The 19,171-nt window shown below is 37.3% G+C and overlaps 1 protein-coding gene across 1 annotated transcript in view; it reads left to right on the top strand.

The window, feature by feature from the left end:
• Positions 1–19,171, top strand: part of GPM6A (glycoprotein M6A) — a 135,522-nt gene that overhangs the window by 89,359 nt on the left and 26,992 nt on the right. The window contains exons 2-3 of the mRNA XM_009330692.1: positions 1,454–1,646; positions 16,797–16,953. Of these exons, the coding sequence (XP_009328967.1) occupies positions 1,454–1,646; positions 16,797–16,953 (350 nt within the window). The remainder of the gene's footprint in view (positions 1–1,453; positions 1,647–16,796; positions 16,954–19,171) is intronic.

The raw sequence follows: 19,171 nt of genomic DNA on the forward strand, positions 1-19,171 counted from the left end.
TCAGGACCTGTGGATGGATCTCATTGGGTCCCATGGACTTGTGCACCTTCAGGTGCCTTAGATGGTCTCGAAACTGATGTTCTCCCACAGTGGGCAGCTCTTCATTCTCCCAGTCCCCACCTTTGCCTTCTGCGGCTTGAGCAGTGAGGCTCCGGCACTTGCCGGTGAAGACTGGGGCAAAAAAGACATTGAGTACCTCCACCTTCTCCATATCCCGGGTAACCAGGTCTCCCATTTCATTCTGGAGAGGGCCCACATTTTCCCTCATCTTTCTTTTATCCCCGATGTACCTATAGAATCTTTTCTTATTGTCCTTGACGTCCCTGGCCAGATTTAATTCTATCGGGGCTTAAGCTTTCCTAACCTGATCCCTGGCTGCTCGGACAATTTCTCTGTTTTCCTCCCAGGCTACCTGTCCTTGCTTCCACCCTTTTAATTGGCTATTGTCTGTATCAACATTTAAATTTTATAGGCCTCACCTTGTTTTCTATCCAAATCCTTTGTGGCATAAACTGGTAATGCTTAGGAGAAAATAAAACTTTTGACTACTGAGTTAATGCATGTTTGCCTTCCCTCAGCCAGTGGTTCCTGCTTTTTTTGTCCTTCCAGAAGGCAATGGGCAGGGCTCTAAAGGATGTAAAAGTCATTGTGGGAGTGGTGAGGTTTGGGAGAGTCAGAGATGCCCCGTTGATGAAACTACTTGACAAACTAGGCAAGGTAGTGCCAGAAACTTGAGCACCATTGCTGGGGACAGGGTTTGTTGTGGAACTGGGCATCAGTTTAGACTGGTGGCTGGACAAAAGGTTGGCCTTGTGTAACTCAAGAGCAATTGCCCTCATTTAAGAAACATTGCACAGGGTAAAATATATTGAGAGAAAATTCAGCTTCTGTAATTGTTTCTAATTCTGTGCCTTTTTGGGGGATATCTTCATTTATTCTTGTGAGGTATTTGAGTGATGCACAAAGAATTGGTGTTGTGGGCGGGAGCAATTCTGTTGTCAGCACTGTACAGATAAAAAATGGAATAAACCTATGATGATGGGAGGAATTGAACTGGATATCCTCTTTCTGTGGTTTTCCTGTTATTGAGGAACCTCCTCAGTAATTCGATAGGTGAGCAAGGGGAATTGTGAGTATAGGTATAACCTAGGATTGACATTGTAACCTGCTCTGAATAAAAACATGAAACTGTACAAGGAGTTAACTGTTTAATGTTTCATGTTAACCAGCTGGCATGTCTACATTTAATAGGTCAAGTAGCAACTGAGAAAACTCAGAAGTTGAATTAACCTGTGTTCCTTTCATAGATTTTCTGACATTACAGGTTGTTATACTTGACCTAATCTCTCTTTGGCCTGCAGTCTTCAATTTTCAAAAGTGTTTCTCAAGAGTAAAAGCTTTCTTTTTGCTTTCTTGATATAATACATTAACACACAAATTTCTTTTCTTGTAGGGTGCTTCGAGTGTTGTATCAAATGCCTGGGAGGTATTCCCTATGCATCTTTGATTGCTACCATCCTGCTGTATGCTGGAGTCGCACTGTTCTGTGGTTGTGGACATGAAGCACTTTCAGGAACTGTCAACATTCTGCAAACCTACTTTGAGATGACAAGAGCTGCAGGAGATGTTATTGATGTCTTTACCATGTAAGTTACTGGTTTCTTTTAATTGTTTCCTTTTAAAACTGCTGAAAAATTCTACAGGGCACAAAAATTTGACTCAAGAAAGTGTGTTGTAATGAAAATCTTAGAAAGAATGATTTGGATAAGCTCAGCAGATGGAGTTTTGACAGAGCTGATATTTTTACTATTTACAAGAAATTTGTAATACTATTTAATATCCCATATTTATAATTTAATTTATTACTAAACATTACTTCATATAATATTGATGAAACTGTTCCATACATGCTTGCTTTTATCCTTTTTATCCTGTGATAATTTCTTTGCTGAAATGTGTAAGAAAAAAAACCTAAACGTGAAAAGTTGTGCAGAACCCTGAGGCTTGAAATGTCACAACTCTATTGCCTCTGGTTTTCCTAGAATTCATCTGTTTTGAAGGTTTCATGCTTTGCTACTCCTGAAAATCTATTTTTGGAAGGTCTTTGTTTTGTTCCGTGCCTCCTTCCTCTTGGTAAACAAATTACATTTAACAAAGTAGTTTACTGTAACCTGAAATTAAATGACGTATTTTCTAATCTTATTGTCTCTTTAAAACATGATTTTCTTAGATATTTGAAATCCAAATTCTTATCTGGCTGCTAATGGTCATAACTAAAGCTGAAGAATCCTATCCTCAAATTTGTAAGCCTTTTCTTTCGTGAATGTTTTTTGGAGAAGTTAAGTGATTGGATCATCCATCAAAACATTGACCTCTTATGATGGATAGTTCCATGATAATGGCAGCTCAGTGCTTAGCAGTGGTCAAAAAGCAAACGAAGTACCAGGAACTACTGGGAAAATCATAGAAAAACAGAGAACACACTTATGCCATTGTATAAATCCGTCTTTCATCCATATCATTAATACTGTGTACAATATTGGTGCCCCAAAGAAGGCAAAAAAGGATGATTAGAGTTATAAAACAGAAGCTATATGGTTAAAAATTGAGTATAGTAGGACTCTTCAATCTAGAAAGAGGGTGATTAAGAGCTGTTGGGCTAGAGGTCTGTAAATCCACAATGTTATGAATAAGGTGTGCATGGTTAGATTGTCTTTCTCTTCCAGTAGTTGTTTGAGGTATGAGAGGAAACTAGTAGGCACCCGGTTTAGAAGGAACAAGTGATGGTTCTTCAATTGTTGTATAGCAGACTTTTGAAGCTAGTTGCATATTGTGGATGCCAAAAGCTTATGTGGGTTCAAGGGAAGGCTGGATAATCTTGGAAAACAAATCCATTGGTGTTTTCTAATGGCATGCAGACTTACCGAGCTCAGGAAGTCCAGAGGCTAGAATAGTGTTGGGGGTTATCCTATCGACTTGCCTGCTCTTACTTTTTTATATTCATTGTTTGAGATAGGAAAATGGACAAGATACATATTTGATCTGACCTGTTACCACTGTTTTCATGATAGCTAGAAACAGGATCTTAAATCTCTTAACTTGTGTAGTGCTGTATTATCAACATCCTTTCTAAAGCTTCTCTGTGATGTTAGCTCTATTGTTTGTGGAATTAGTAGCCTGAAGGGAGGATGTACCAAGTAAGCATGTCACAGCTATGCCATATCCAAATTTCTTCTTAGGACCAAGGAATTTAGATGTTCTTGTATAATAATATATTGGGTTGATGGGAAGTATGTGACTCCTGCTTTGCCATTTTTGGCTTGTCATTTAGAATAATGGGTCTGACTTGACTTGGCGGCTAAGGTTCATTGTTATCCTGAATGAAAGATCAGTCATTTTATTAGGCTTTAACTTACTTTATTAGTCCCTAGGAAGCCATTAGTGCAGAACAGCCACAAATCGATGCTTTCGCTTCATAGCAAGTTTTCCAGCTTCTCCCTGTCAAATACATAAGTGAATATATCAGTCAGGAGCCATAGTTTAAATGCATATAATTCACTGGAAATGATTAAGGAACTGTAAAGGTGATTTTTTTTTTCCCCCTGGCATTTAATTGTTTGGCGTAGCTAGTAGCTTTTTGATTTTTTTGGGTTTTTTTGTTTACTTAAAGGTATACTAAACCAAATTCTTTCCTTGGCAGACCTACTGGAATCGAAATTTCAGTTTATTCAGTTGTGAAAGATGTCTCTAAAGTTATGTCTTAAAGGCAGGAGGAGCAAATATTTTGACTAAAAGCAGATAAGCCACTGCTTTTAACTGGATAAACTGTGTGATTCTCAAAGAAATTTGCACATGTTAATTTTCTACCTGCTTAAGTAGATATTACTCTGCTTTTTAAAATAATTTTGTAGGGAGAAGAAATGCTTGATGTTTTGTCACAACTATTGATTAACAGTTGGCTGTACAAAAGCCCTATGGTAATTATATTGCTTTGAAAGGCCAAAAAGCAGAAAGAAAAAATATGGAAGTAGAAACAAACAGTTCAATGCCTACATTCTTAAAACTATACATATTGATATGGAAATAAAACTTAGTTGTTTATCGTTCTGATTAGTAATAATAAGAATTATTAAAAAAATAAATCTAGCAGTGTGCCCTACTAAATTATACTTTTTTAAGGTTATTTAAGACATTTTGGCTCTTAATGCTTCTAGTGCTGTGAAGTGTCTGAGGCTGACCTGGAGTCCATCCTTCTGTGATAAATGTGCTAGGGAGATGCTGCAGTGAAGTGTGTTAGATTCTGTTTAATCACGCTTATGGTTTCTGTTTACATTTTAATTAGCACAGTGGATTTCAAATGTCATTCAGAATAAAAATCGATCCCTATCTGAGACATACTGTCCTGGTTTCAGCAGGGATAGAGTTAATTTCCTTCCTAGTAGCTGGTACAGTGCTGTGCTTTGGATTTAGGGTGAGAACAATGTTAATAACACATTGATGTTTTCAGTTGTTGCTAGGTAGTGTTTACACTAGTCAAGGACTTTTCAGTTTCCCATGCTCTACCGACTGAGAAGGCTGGGGGTGCACAAGAAGCTGGGAGGGGGCACAGCCAGGACAGCTGACCCCAACTGGCCAAAGGGATATCCCATACCATGTGACATTCCATACCATGTGACATCATGCTCAGTATAAAAGCTGCGGGAAGAAGCAGGAAGGGGGGGACGTTTGGAGTGGTGCTGTTTGTCTTCCCAAGTCACCGTTACGCGTGAGGGAGCCCTGCTTTCCTGGAGACGGCTGAACACCTGCCTGCCCATGGGAAGTAGTGAATTAATTCCTTGTTTTGCTTTGCTTGCGTGCGTGACTGTTGCTCTACCTATTAAACTGTTTTTATCTCAACCCACGAGTTTTCTCACTTTTACCCTTCCGATTCTCTCCCCCATCCCACTGGTGGGGGGGTGAGCGAGCGGCTGCGTGGTGCTCAGTTGCCAACTGGGGTTAAACCACTACAGTTCTTTTGGCGCCCAACGACACCTACTTATGTGGGTGGTAAGAGATAAGGGCTTTTTTAACTGTACCCACAACTGTGTTTGTTCTTAACTCAAATAACAACTCACAAGCCACCCTGTATCTTTTATCTTTGTCAATACAGCTACTCATTGCAATTTAAAAGAAGCAGCAGACCCCTGTAGAGAAAGTAGGGCATAACAAGGGCATAAACAAGATCTGAAACACTCTTTAAGTGCCTAAAATAAAAGCCAAAGTACCTAAATCCAACAAAGCCATTCAGAAATGTCAGTGTCAATGTCCCTGAGGGCACCAACAGCCCTGACTGTCCCTGCCTGGCCTCCCCTGGGGCCTCCCCTGGGGCCTCACCTCAACCTGCCCATGGTCCAGAACCCCATTTCAGTCTAGCCTGGAGCTCTCAGTCCCTCACCACGAGCTCACCCAGCCATGGGGATGGGCCTGTCCCGGCCACCCCCTGACTGCCCTGCTCCCTGGCTGGGGTGCTGGGATGGGCCCTGGCTGCCCCATGGGGAGCCCTCATCCCACGTGGTGCCCTGATGCTCAGGGAGAGATGAATTAATGAAGAACCTGCAATAGGCCTCCAAGTCCCCTGGGAGGGCTCTGCCCTTGGGGTTTCAGACAAAAGCAGCAGCCCCATGGGACAGAAGAGGCGGTCTGAGTGCTGGCCCTACAGAGTGGACGTGGTCCCTGATTCCAGCTCCTCAGACTCCTCTCTGAGTTCAGATAATATATACCAGCTGCAGTTCGTCTCTGCTTTGGAAATACTAATAAGTAGTAAATATGTATAATTCTAAAACTGAAGAGCAAGTTTTGCAGATGGTTTTAAAATTCCTTAAATGCCAGGCAGTTAAATAAATTTTCTCAAATTTATTATTTTCTTTCCAAGTTAAAATATGGAATGATCATGGTCAATGATTCTGGGGTATTGGAGACATCCTGGAGAGATGCTGGGTGGGGTAAAGATAGTGCTTTTATAGCAAAGGTTTACAGTAAAGAATGCTCTTTTGCTTGCTTGTTTTGAGGGGGAAAAAAACAAAACCAAATTTGGCCTGTAATAGGGTGCTAAAAGCAATAGTTTCTAAAAAGTAACAATGATCTTTTTTTGAAAGGATTTTGTCTCAAAGTACTGGATTACAGCCTGACTTGCATTTCTTCAGGGTGATGCAGGTAAAACAGATACTCTAAACTCTTGAAAACTAAAATAAATCAAATGTATTCAAATTCATGAGAACACATACTGTAGAGACAGGTATTCCTTATGGATATGGCATATCTTCAAAAATTACAAAGCTGAATGAGGTAGACTCTTCTCTCTTTATACAGTCATTTCTAAATCCATGAACCTTTAATAAATTGGATGGTTATAAAAAACATTTGGAATTATCAGTGAGTGACCTTTTCGTTGGGACTAACCACTAATTATATTGCCTTCTGAATCACTTTTGTGAAACTTCATTCCCCATACTCCTGGACTTCTTCACTATCAACATTATCACTGCTCTAACGGTAGCTGCTCCCCCCCCCAAGTGAAGAAATGCCTGTTTGGGGATTTAATGTGCAGAAGTCATAAGCTGTTGTTTGCGATGTGGATTCCTTCAGTGGATGTAGAGTAGTTACTTTTGTTCCTTGTGATTCAAAGGCATCCTAAGAAAATAAATATGGTGTTTAAATTATCCTGAAAACTGCCTTTATGATATTTTAGCTGTAAGAGGTGAATGGTTTATGTTGCCCACTTTGTCAATTTAACAGCTCTGTAGGCTTCACTGAAACGGAGTAATCTGCCTGAGGTAGATGTGGTATTCAGTCGTTCTTCTAATAACTTAATAAACTGCAGTGAACACTATATCTGCAAAGTACTGGGTATAACTAATTTTCTTACTTAATCACTGATTTTGACAAGATTCTGAAGTCAGCAGAAATAGATGTATGATTATCAAATGTGTATTGTATGAGCTGGAGTTTTATATTTTTCTGGTGTTTGGAACAAATTCCAGAAGATATTTTTTAGGAAATCAGCAGCACAAGGTATGTTTGGTGTATCTCCCAACAGCATCTTTTCACAGTTCTTTCTCTTTAGTATGCAAGGCCAGTTAGTGCCATCTGTCACATGGTTGTGATATATAGGCCACGAAACAAGGGAATCACGCTCTTAGAGTGGAAAATGAAGAATCTTTCTGATAGAAACATTAACATTTTCCTGCTACAGTCAGAGCTAATTCAGGTCGTTGTAAATTCACTCCCTTTTAAAGGTGTGAAACCAAATAGTAAACTAAATGAAGTTACAATCTGCAAATCTGTTGTCACTATCTTCTCTGTTGGAAGTGCCACAGACACTCTACTGGAGCCACCTTCTTACAGATAAAAATTTCCTTCCTTTCAAAATGTGAAAGCCTGTGTTTCAGATGCTGTTGTGTCCAAGTTTGATGCTTGCTGATAACCTTTCTCTCAGTCAGTGTATAGTCATTGTTTATTAAAAGGATATTATTTAGTAATATACATATGTATGTGCAACTGTTTTCTTTCGAGGAAAAACAAAAGAGCATGCGTAGCTTTTATATTCCCCCTCTTAGTGCTTGAAACCAGTGTTTTGAGAGGTAGATAAATGGATGTTATTGTGATCTTCTGCTGTCCTTTGGTTTTGTTGGCTTTGCAGCTATCACAAGTTAAATATCCGTACCACTAAAAATATTACTGTTATCATTCATATTATTACACCAATATTGATGGAATACTGTGAAAGGTATTACAATGAGACCTGTAGTAAAGGCTAGCTGAAATTTATAAATATTTTCATTAGACCATGTGGTGGTTCTGTTTTAGTCATCTATTCAGTATGCAGTAGTGCTAATCTGGTTTTCCTTATACATGTTTGTTCTGCTACAAAAGCTTGGTGTTCTTTAAATTTGAACTTAAATTATGTTTTAAACACTATTTGTATTATGGGAAGCCAAACATGTAAGGATCTGTATCAGGACAAGCAATTGCTAACTTATGCAGGGCTGTGTCATAGCATGTTTGGAAACACCAACCGTCTTAAAGAGCCCTGGCAGATGACCCCAGTGGTTCTGTAAGGAGAAGATTCATCTGGGCACCAATTCAGCTAAATGAGCCTATGAACAGGAAGAAGAGACAGGAAAGAAGTGGAGATGTACACAGTTTGCATATATCAAACTAGTAGGATGACTGCCTGTGATTGAAGTCCAGGCTTGTACAGTCATCTGTTTGAGAAGGATATTGCCTTTTTGGAGGTGTATACTGCCTTTTGGTAAGGACTGTTTTCACACTCCTGACTGTGTAATAGTATCCAAGTAGTTATTTAAACAATAGTTTAAATAGATAAGAAACTATCCTTAAAATCCCCGAATATTACTATGTTGATACATGTGAAGTGTAGTTTCTTCTGTGACAGCAAATCGTTTTCAATTAATCTTATTTCACCTAAGTATTGTAGAAATCCTAGCTTGATATGTAATACAGTGTGTCTACTGTGTATGCTGCATAGGCTGATAATCATCTTGCACTATGAAAAATGGACAACAGTGGGCTGAGAACTGCCTTATTCAAAACCTCTTTTGAAATCTACAGAAAATCTGCTCTCTTGGTATTTTTGAGATGTAAGCTCTGAAGATGTAGTCCAGAGTTAAGCAGAGGAGTCATAAGGCTATATATACATTAGGAAGCAGTGTTAGCACAACAGAAACTGATCGGTAGACCTAAATACTCGCTGCTAATAACTTGCTGTTCATACAGTATTTATTTCAGAGAGTTATTCTGGACTCAGTCTTGCCTGATACAATGGACTGAACATCCATTAGCGGCTGGAGTGCAGTAGGAGCACTCCTGGAGCATACTTACCGTTTAGCTTAATTGGAAAGGAATCCATGTTGTGCACTCTGAAAAACATGATGCAAACCATATCTCAATAAGTAGGGACAGCTGCAGGACTTGCTTAAAAGAAAAAAAAAATCCATTCCTGAGCCAAAACACTAATGGGGATGTACCCATAATCCCTACTGCTGTAAAGTTAAAGGTTTGTTCACTGAGCTCAGTGGTAAAAGACTTCTAACTAGGCTAATGAGAGTTCCCACTAACAGCACTCTCTGAGTTCTTGTACCTGGGTTCTGACTATGTGTAGAAGAATGAAGTTATCTCTGCAAGGAAGGCCTAACTTTGGCCTATGTGTCTTGTTCGTGTATTATAATTTGATAGGAACCACCAGAGAGAGCGCAATGCCATAGAAAGAGGCATTTTTCATTTTAAGAAAAATGCAGTTTACTTAAGGAGAACAGTTTCTATTTCACTGGGATAGTTGTCTCACATAAAAAGTAGCACTGAACAAATTTAGCATATTAAAGATTAGATGCAGAACATAGCATTTTAGATCTGGTATCATTTGGTAGATGCACCAAATCTGACAAAACATGCCAGCACCTGAGAATATGACCTTTGCAAGATTATACAGTGCTGAAAAGTCACATTTACAACCCACTCAGCTGTATTATGTAGCCCAGTGTTCTGTATTCTGTTAAAAGCAAACCCAGTAAGAATCTATGTAAGTAAAATTTAGGATTTGGGAGGTACCTGCAAAAATGTGGTCCTCATTTTATGAAATAATTGAATAAGGAAATTCATAGCAGTGCATGTGAATAACAGCAGAATGATCTTACATAAAGAATTTTTTTGTCTTCATCTGTGCAAATACAGTCCGCTACTTTTAGGCAGACAGCTCTATTATTTAATACTGTGTTAAGCAGCTCTCTTTCTTGGTTGTCTGGAATTTTAGGTTGGCTATGATCACTGTGTGCCTGTGACTTGAAGCATTTGCAATAGACTCTTCTCAGCAGGTGGTTCATCTTCATAGGATATATCTTCTTTCTCTTTTAAGTGCCTTTGTTTCCTTTTAGTCTTAGTTTATAAACATGTAAAATGGAAAGCATATATTCCTATGTAATATACATATTGCTAAATCTTTCTTCATGTGCCATGTGAAACTAAGATAACTGGCCTTTTCACAGGAGATTTGAAAAGGGTAAAATTAACTATTACCATCCCAATCTGGAGTTTTAGTATTAAGTTGTCAGTATCATGCTATCAGTATTTACTCTTTGTGACTCCAAGTTTACATGTGTAATAATGAAATACTCACAAATCCTGTAATATGCTTTTGCCACATCTTTTTACGCATTATTGCTATGGAAAGTTGCCTGGGAATTCAGTATCCACAGTATCCATAGTGCACAACACCATCGTGTAATTCTGCCAGAAGTCTGCATGTTACTGTGCACTAATTCCAATCTTTTTTTGGCCACTTTCAGGCAAAGAGGGCTCCAGATTTCTTCTGTAATTAGCATTTAAAAAAATGTTTCTGAGAAAGTAGTTTTGCTAGAGGTGAGCAGACAGAACAAGCCTGGATTATCAGAAACAACTTTGAGAAGCAGCCTCATCCGTATGTCATAGTCAGAATTTTGTGTTTTGAACTCAAACAATTCATTATTATTTAAATTCTTATGTTGGATCCTTTCCTGTTCCAAGAAAGTTACAAGATCCATAGGGCAGAAATGTGGCTTGCGCTGCTATTGCTCTTCCGTTAGTTTGTGAATTCTCTACTGCTTTTTGAGGTGCTCCATAAAATCTTGGCTCAACTGTCCCATTCCTAGGAAGGAAGTAACTGTCAAACTTTTAGCGGATGATATTTAGGGTTGTATTCTGCATACCTATAGAGAGTTGTACGCCACAAATTAATCTGTTAAAATCAATGGGATCTTATGTCACATCAGCTTCTGTTCAGAGTAGAATAACAAAATCTGGCCCTTGCAGAATGTGAGTGTAATTTGCGTATTATAGTATGATGATCTCTTCTTTGTATAATCCTAACAATCTGGCTTTAGTTTTGAGCAAATTATTTGTATGATTACATACAAAATTTCTTCCAGAAATACAGAATCAGATGTTTCTGATTTCTTTTTATTATATTTTATTTCTACTTTAATAAAAAGTACTTTTAGGTCTTTGTTGCTCTTATCCTTTTTCTACTGTTAATCCTTTCTCCTTTTGTCATTCCCTGACAAACTTTAATTGATTATTCTGTACTGCAATTTTGTTTTCTTTCCACCTGAAATTTAGAAGTTGAGACTCTGTATTAACCTAATCTCAGAAAAATCCCTCATGGACCTATGCTGACATTTTCTTACTAGTTTCATTTTTCTCTTCTCCACATTGAGGATATTTCAGTTATGTTGTTACCTGGAGTTTTTTGGTCTTACTTTGCAGGTAGTACATGATTATTAATAAATCCTTCTTTCTCCCTGCTGGCTGTATATTTTCCTTCTGAAGTTTGCCTTTGCTTGTCTCCTCCCTCTGCTAACAATTCTATGCTTCACGGTACCAACTATCTTCTTTGCTCAAACTGTTTAAGTGAATAATGTCATGAACTTACACCAAGAAATTGTTCCCAGCTAGTTTGCAGGAGAGCCTGAGCACCTCTTTTAAAAACTTCCATGGGTCATGGCTTCTGCATACCCTAAACAGACCTTCTTGCTCGCAAACATCCCCTTATATCTTGTCTCTTCAAAAAACACATTTGCAAAACTTGTTTCCACAAGCTTGAGATAGCTTGAGGGGGCAGGCTGCTATCAGTCTCTTAACAGCCTCTTAGGATCAGTCCCTCAGGGGGCAAGAGGAGCAGCATGAAGGCCAGCATTGCTGTTTGACAGAGTAACAGAGATTATTGTGTGTTCTAGGTGTGAACATCAACTATTCAAAGTTCCTTGCGACTGGAAAAAAAAAAGAAAAAAGAAAAAGAAAACCCAAACCCCCAAAACCAGCAAAACTGACCTACCCCAATGGTAGTGATTACATGCATTTCTGATCTTTCTAAATTGTCTATGCCAGCTATAAAAAAAGGCAATTTTTAATTAGGAATTGTACTATGATAATCTAACTAACATTTAGTACTTTGATAGCTTTGGTATTTTATTTTCCTTATTGTGTTTTCTTAGTTTGGAAATGGGTATAATTGCCTGAATTTACTTGCATTCAGAGAGTATAGGTACAGTTTGCTGACAACTATGTGCTCTTCAGCACCTGTAGTATATGAATGTCATTATCTGTACTTGGAGAAGTTATGTTATAAATTCAAGAAGAGAAATGTGAAGCAGAATTATAAATGCTGGAAAACTAGTTCCACAGTAATACCTAGTACTCTGGTGGGCTAGGCCAACCAAAACCTCTTTTATCTCTTGCTCAGGCTGAAGTGTACACATACTTTATTTGAATAAAAAGGTTTTCTGGACAGCATGAGAATCACATGTCACAGGGCAAACTAATGTGTTGGGGTTTTTTTTGTTGCTGTTAATTGCAAATAAATATCAGCCATGCATTCCTATATTAATCAAATTAAAGAAAAATATCTCTAGCTAGTATGTAGATTGTTCCAAAGCAGTATCAAGTAATCTTGATAGAAAAATATATATTGGTGTGCATTAGCTGAGTACCAACCTTCAACATTGAGGGTAGAAAGTGTACCACGATTTGACTGAATAGTGTAAATTCTTCAGGGTTCCTACAATTTGCAATTCCTTTTAGGACACCATAAAATATAAAGGGTCAATGTTAACAGTTCTTCTTGGCTTCTCTGTTGGGGCAGTAATTCCATTTATTATGGTGGAGCAGTACTGATTTACTCCAGTAAAGCAACTAGCTCCTCAAGCCCAAAACATTGTTACTTCTAGACACAGTTAACAGAAGCTAATTATGAATATTGAAATACTTTTGAAACAAGATGTAATAATTATGAGCTCAGTTGATTGAAGTCTCAACAACAAAATAATAACTAATTTGTTATAACACACTTTTCACAAAAGCCTGTTACACATAGACATGATAATTCAACAATTAATCTTATTGCTTGCTGATTTATTTTATTTTTTAATCCTTGAATTTGCCAGAGCACCATGAAAATACACAGTAGGAAATCTGCAACATTGATCTGGCTCACTGAGAATGTTTTCACTCACCTCTGACTTGTCTCTGCTGGGATAGTCTACTTTGTACTCAGCTACAACCTGTTCATTAAGATGTTAGCATTGATGGTTTCCATCAATAATTTCTGTCAGAGGAAGAAAGTGTTTTCTCTAGAGCTATTTTAATATTCATCTTGTTGGATAGAATCCAGATTCAGATTAATGAATTAGCAAGTCTGCTTAATATGGCATAATTAATGACCCAGCAGCAGAAAAAGAACTAAAAATTGAAAGATCAGCTTGGTTTAAATCACAAATTGAAAACAGTGATGTTTGTGTTTTTAACATTTCTGAACATAATGTTGTGAGGAAGATCAGATCTGGAACTCATGGAACCTCTATAAGATTAATAAACTATGCAAAATATGTTTTAGATTATTCTATAAAAAGAAGACTTGTACTAATTTCAAGATGTTTTTCACAATTAATTTATGTTTAGATAATCATTCAGCTTATTCTACCCAGTAACCTAGGTTAATATGTAAAGATTGCATGATCAACGTGGATTTGTTAAAATCAGGTTTATCTTCGCAATCTTCATTGACTGCCTTTCAATAGAAATGTTTAATGACTTTAATAACATCATCATATAATATTCATAGGAGTCTTGCATTTAGTGAATAGGTATTCAAGATTTCTTTTTGTTCTTCTCATGCAGTGTAGCTTTAGTCCTCACCTAATGTATATCTTTCCAATCCTCTCAGGAGTACAAAATTTATCTTTATAATTTTCTCTCTTCTTCCTTTGCTCCTTACCCACCTCTTTCCTTCTGTTCCAGCCTGCATAAGTGTAAGCCCTGCTTGTCCTTTTTCTTTGTCCTTACCCACCTCGCTCATTGGCTCATGTTCATCACCCCTTCTGCCATTCCCTTCTAACTCTCTGGTTGCTCTCGTGCTCTGTCTGCAGCATTTGAGACTTTGCTTAAACACAGATGGCAATTAATCTCCCTGAGTTCATCCACAAAGAATCAAATTTTATTTTAAAGAAAGGCAATCTCAATTTTACAAGGCCTATATTTTATTATCTATTATAATTTCCTTAGGAAATGAAAGTTTATGTGAAATTTATCAAATGCAGCAGAATAATTTAATGCCAACACTATCTTTGCAAGTATATATATATAAAATGTTACTGTTGTAATAGGTTTTCTTTAAATAAAGCACACACTAAATGTAGTTATATTGCAATACAATTCTGTATTGCAATCTAATACAATTTGACTTTTAAAGAGGTAGTTGAACGATTGTTTCACTATTTTTGTTTATACTTTTACTCTTTGCATTATACAAGATCCTTTCTCCTTGGAGTAAGTCTGGCTATTTCATCTCCCGTAGTCTGATCAGTAGAGATTTTACTAGTTTTCTCTGTAGAGAGTGTATGAGGAAGAAATTGATTTCTATATTTGGCTAGTGTATAGCTATATATATTTTTTCCTTGTAGAAGGCTTAAGTGAAAGCTATTAGTTTAGTTACACATAAGGCTGAGGAAAAAGCAGAAATCTTTTAGTACACTTTTTGATACAAGCAGCTCTGTGGGAGGCTCAGCACAGATGGTTTAAAGGGCTGTTGCAAGGGCTGAAATATTCTCTGGACTTCCCAAAAGCCTTAATCTCTTTAGGGCAATGATAGCTTGTAATTTCTATGGCACTGAGCACACTGAGGTCTGTGAGGAGATGCTGCTGGCAGAACTCTCACACTTCAGCCACTCGTGGAGGTCACAATTTTATAAGGTGTATAATGTAGGAATTGGAAGAGGTCTTATGGAATAGTCACAAAATTGCTGTCTGTTTGTTTCTTTTAAGTTTATTTTCATCAATAATGACAAGATAGGCTCAAAAGATCATTTTCCTGTTAAAACAGTGTTACACTGGCTGAATTACTATAAAATTAGGGAAATGGGATTTTTACAATGTAATCAGCAATTATATGTATTAAAATAAATTTCACCTTTGCATCATCTAATACTGTCTATAGCGTTAAATTTGTTTCACCATTTTGAATAGTTCATGTATTTATTCTGTACAGATATCAGCTTACCCTAGTTTTCACTTGAGTATGAAAGAAAAAGTGATGTAGAAAAAATCTGAGAGGGCTTTGTTATTGGAATGCTAGGGAAAAACATATCCTGTCTCGTTCCCAGAACCCTTCAGTTATCGCTTTCTGAAAAAATGCTACAATAGGTACCAAAAGCATGCATTTATAATACTTCTCCTACCCCCAATCAGGTCATGAGTTTCACTGTGTTTTTATGAGACTAATGCAAGCTTAAGATACATTCAGTGCAGTTGTAGACACAGGCATACATCTGAAATATCAACTGTAAACTTGAATCCGGCTTTGAATCTCTTGAAAACCGTCCAAACTCAAAGATATTTTAATGGGGTTTTGAGCTTTGTTATTGTATTGTACATGTAAAACATGTATTGAGAGTTGTCTTTTGGGTGATGATTAAAAGTGTGATCCTAAAGAAATATTATCATTAAATATTTCTTTTCATAACAATAAAAGTATTAATCTTTACGTCTTGAGAAACGTCCAGTTTGGGTCATTGTTTGGTCCATGTCAAAATTCATCTTGCAGATCCTAATGGGTCTCTGGCTTATTTTTTGTCCTACTTTGTTATGAGCTGTTGGTATCTTGACCTGGACAATATGACTGGAACTTACTAACATCTTAAACCTGCATATTACCATTTTCTAAAGAGTTGCACAACTCCTGCTATGTTGTATTGATAAACTGGAAGCTTACTGTGGCTAGTTTTTGAGAGAAGTCCAAGTAGGAAACATTGAAACTTGCTGATCCAAGGCAATGGTCACTAGGAATGTTTCCAAGTTTAGACAAAACACTTAGAGCAGAGAGGTGCTTTCAAACATCTTTTCACAAACCCTGGTCATGAGAGAACATTTAGGAGGCAGAGCCTTCTTGGGCCACTGTTGAGCTTCTGGACAGTGCTGGGCAGGACAACCACACGGCAACCCAAGTAATCTTCTTTGTAATAAACTGAGCCTTCTAGGGCTCTGCATCTTACACTGTAAGCCATCCTTCCATGTCTTGAGCTTTGGGTCTGTGAAATGATGTTTTTAAAGCCCCATTACAGAAGAATGCCAGATGATCTGACCTTATTACTTTCATAATAACATGTTTCTGGTTTGAAGTAAGGGATCTCTCTTGATGACTTTATTATTCTGTGTCAGACACTTTGTCCATTGGAGAATAAGTGGAAAAATAATAATGAGAAGATAGCATAGATTGGCAAGGAAGCTTGAGAGCTACTTTGACATATAGAAAGGTTTATTGAAGATTGTGACAAAATCTTCATATTTAGATTTAGATATTAAGATATCTTAGGCTATTTTCTATAGCCTAAGTGCTGGATACAATGTTTTACTCAGGACATGTGTCAGATTCTTGTTTCCTTTTTCTTTTTTCTTTGCCAATTTATTTAGAGGAAAAAATAAAATGAAAATTAACTGACTTTTAAATTATTCTGACAAATTGTGCTGTCTTACCTACACAGATCCATTTTTACTTTTTATTAAATTAAATGGCCCAGTGTTTCTTATATCAATGCTCTTTTATTCCAAAGTTCACTCATGTCCTCAGCTTCAGCTGTCATTATAGCACATCAGCACTTAAGCTGACTCCAGCGTAGAAACTCTGAGGCTTAGTGGGTCTGATTATCTCACCCTGAAATTTCAGAGTCAGCTTTAAATATTTATGCAGATAAATGATTTTTGCTGTTCCTATACAGGATTGACATCTTCAAGTATGTGATATATGGTGTAGCAGCTGCATTCTTTGTATATGGCATTTTGCTGATGGTGGAAGGATTCTTTACAACTGGTGCCATCAAGGATCTCTATGGGGATTTCAAAATCACCACTTGCGGCAGATGCGTCAGTGCCTGGGTAAGTGGTTAAGAAAGCTTTTGTACTTAGGACAATTTCAGCATGTTTTGTATATTTGTAGTGCCTTGTGATGTTTATTATTTGGTTTTTGTCTCTCTAATATTTTCTGATACTTCAGTTTAGTGGTTAAAATCATAGCAAAGGAGAACAGAGTGTTAGAAATGTTCTCTATATTGGTTAATCACTAAGTAACTCTTAGGAGCAATTAATTCCAACATTTGAATGGGAAAGCTTATTCTCTCAGCAACATAAGCTGTTTGGGACAGGACTAAAAGTGTGTAATGCCTTCAGCTGTACTGGGCAAGAAATATTTTTCTTACTAATATTTTCACTGTTATTTTAGACATCTTGCCTGTTCCTCTTTGGGACAAGCTGAGACCTGTCATCAGGTTTTGTTTTGTTTTTAAATGGCAAACAACCCATTGTTTACTCCTACGTTATCTCTGGTTTGGAGAGACCTGGAAAACCTAGATTAAAAAAATTCTGATTTGTACTGGGACTTAAATGGAGGTTTCTCATACTAAAATTGGTGACTGAACTGGGATTATTTTAAGATCTCTGTTCAATATCAGGTAAGTAACTAACTTTTTTGATATTTGACTCTTCTGCATCTAAGGTAAGAGGCCTGGACACTTGGTAGCTATTGGAGTTGGATATTTCTGCAAACACCATCAATATCAACAAATCATATTTTCTGATGAAAAATAAATTATTAAATACAGCCAGGTAGATCTGAGTGTTAAGGTACACTTAATGTTATATTATATTTACAATAACTGATATATAAAATAATAGCCAGAGGCAGGTTTCCCATTGTACCCTCCTACAAATGTCAACATTTATTAAGCTGAAATACAGACTAGGAACAAATATCGGCAATAGAGAATATCTTCCAGTCACACTAAAGACTATCGAAACTAGTAGTTTGGATATCCTGACATTTAAGGTTAAACTGAACACAGATAATCTACACATTGGAAAGTGAAGAATACGGCATGTATGCCACTCCTACATAGATGTAACATGCTCCACAGTAATGCTGCTTTTTCATCTTTTTTTCTTTTGTTCCTGTCAAATGTCATTGTATGATTTTGGCACTTCGACTAAGAATTGTTTTAAAGCCTTTAAATAAATATATAAATAAAGACTGGGAACATTTTAAATAAAGAACAATCATTGCTTATACCAACACTGCTTTCATCTCCTGGCAAGAAATCTCTAATCTATATTCACTGAGAACCTACTAAGCTAGTTCAAATTCTGTACAGTGTAGCAAATTTTTCAGAACATTATTTTTTCTTCACAGCTCCCATAAATGCCTGTCCTCAGTATTGCAGCAGAGCAATGCTACATCCTCTCACAGTTTTGATGCCCTTGCAGTATAAACTGTAATTCTGTAGTACGTGTCTAGAAGAAATGAACAGTTAAGCATCTATTCTGTGGTTAATAACACTGTTATTATTAATGATTCATTAAATTAATTCCTTCAGCATTTTACTTTCCTCATCAGTAATTTGTAATGTTCGTGTTTTACTTTAAGAAACCTTGGGTTGATATACATTGTGCAGCTAAGGTTGAGGCTGTATACTGCTTATGATCACATTTAAAATAAGTCATCAGTTATTTTGAGTTAAATACAGTGTTGTTATTATTCTTGAAGTTAGTGGAAGTTTTTTCTTTTCCCTGGAAAAGAAGAAAATCTGCAGTTTCATTGCTTGTCTTATTCTGATGATATATCAGTAAGATTGCTATACAAATGTCTGGAGCTATTTTGGGTTATTATTCTGGCTTTTGCTTCTGTGCTCTAGAGGTTTGAGACTTAAGACAGTATATACAGTATTATTGTCAATGTCCTGGTTTCAGCTGGGATAGAGTTAATTTTCTTCCTGGTAGCTGGTACAGTGCTGTGTGTTGGATTTAGTATGAGAAGAATGTTGATAAGGCACCGATGTTTTAGTGTTGCTAAGCAGTGCTTACACTAAGTCAAAGACTTTTCAGCTTCTCCTGCCCTGCCAGCGAGAAGCTGGGAGGGGGCACAGCCAGGACGGCTGACCCAGACTGGCCCAAGGGACATTCCATACCATGTGACGTCATCCTCAGTACAAAAACTGGGAGGAGTTGGCCGGGGGGTGGTGACAGCTGCTCGGGAACTGGCTGGGCATCGGTCAGTGGGTGGTGAGCGATTGCATTGTGCATCACTTGCTTTGTATATTCTTTT

Source organism: Pygoscelis adeliae, unplaced genomic scaffold (assembly GCF_000699105.1).
Source record: "Pygoscelis adeliae isolate BGI_AS28 unplaced genomic scaffold, ASM69910v1 Scaffold167, whole genome shotgun sequence".
Lineage (NCBI taxonomy): Eukaryota > Metazoa > Chordata > Aves > Sphenisciformes > Spheniscidae > Pygoscelis > Pygoscelis adeliae.